We start from the raw sequence: 1,121 nt of genomic DNA, 5'->3' as shown, positions 1-1,121 counted from the left end.
CGCGTACCTTCTGCAGAAGGACCCTGGAGAACGGCATAGGCTGGCGACCATCCAGGGCGCACCAGCACACCAATGGATTGACCAGGTGTCAGCAAAGATGTGTGACATTTTACAAAAGGCACAGGCGCTGGCCATAGTCACCTGCACCACAAAAATGACCAACCCTGGGGGCAAACACTTCAAGCCGCGGGGGCCAGCGAAGCAGTGGCGCCGCATGGCCGAAATGCGAAAGACGCTGGCAAAACACCACCGGGGTGCGTGCAGCGTGCTGCCAGCAGAGGTGCTCTCGGCGCTCGCAGCCATGAAAGGGAGTGCAGGGGTGACCCACCCGCCCGACCCAACAAGTCGTGAGGGGTCAGACAAGCCGACACGAGAGGAGCTGATTGCCCTGAATGCAAAACTCAAAAAGGAGATGGAGGCCATGTCCAAGGAGCAGTCTCGGGAAGAGGCCACAGCTAGGAGAAACCAGATGATCAAGCTCGTGGCGCAACGCCCCCGGGTGGGCAACAAGATAGTCTTTGGCACCGCTGGAGAGCGCCCCGAGGCAGCTCTGAGGGTGCTGCACAACCCCGCCACTGGCAAAAACACAACCAACCCTGAGGAGATAATAGGCATAGTGACAGACTTCATGTCCCAAAAGGTGGCTGCCCCGCGCGACAGCAAAACTGGGAAGTACCTGCCTGCAGAGGCACCGAGGAAATACCCATTTGAGGCGCCGAACCAAACTGATGCGTTCAAACTCCTGGCCCCTGACCAAACGGGCCCTGGCCGTCGGCGCTGGCTGCACAAAAACGTCGCAGACGTGGCGGCCTACCACGCATGCATTCGCACGCTGGCGCGTGGCAAGGCCCCAGGGCCTGACGGCGTCGTCAACGAGGTGCTGCAGGCACTCCCGCAAGCGGGTCACGAAGCGCTGCACGCCTTGATGCAGCTGATGTGGGCTGCGGGGCACACGCCAGATGCATGGAAACGGAGCGAGACAGTGCTACTTCATGGACCTTACAAACTATAGACGGGTGGGCCTGGAAAACACTCTGTACAAGCTCTGGACGCGGGTAGTCACATACACAATGGTGGACTTCTCTGAGCGCAGCGGAGTGCTAAGCTGCAATCAGTGGGGA

At 59.9% G+C, this 1,121-nt stretch overlaps 1 protein-coding gene across 1 annotated transcript; it reads left to right on the top strand.

Moving 5' to 3' along the window:
- Nucleotides 1-301: 301 nt before the first annotated feature.
- Nucleotides 302-1,012, top strand: MNEG_10062 (hypothetical protein; the record flags this gene model as incomplete). Its single annotated transcript, XM_014041463.1, has 1 exon — nucleotides 302-1,012. The coding sequence occupies one exon, from the start codon at nucleotides 302-304 to the stop codon at nucleotides 1,010-1,012; it is 711 nt and encodes a 236-aa protein (XP_013896917.1).
- Between the last annotated feature and the right edge of the window lie 109 nt (nucleotides 1,013-1,121).

This window comes from Monoraphidium neglectum (genome assembly GCF_000611645.1).
Source record: "Monoraphidium neglectum strain SAG 48.87 unplaced genomic scaffold scaffold02165, whole genome shotgun sequence".
NCBI classification, from domain to species: Eukaryota; Viridiplantae; Chlorophyta; class Chlorophyceae; order Sphaeropleales; family Selenastraceae; genus Monoraphidium; species Monoraphidium neglectum.
Note: the sequence above shows the minus strand (reverse complement) of the source record. Positions and strands in the feature narration are given on the sequence as shown.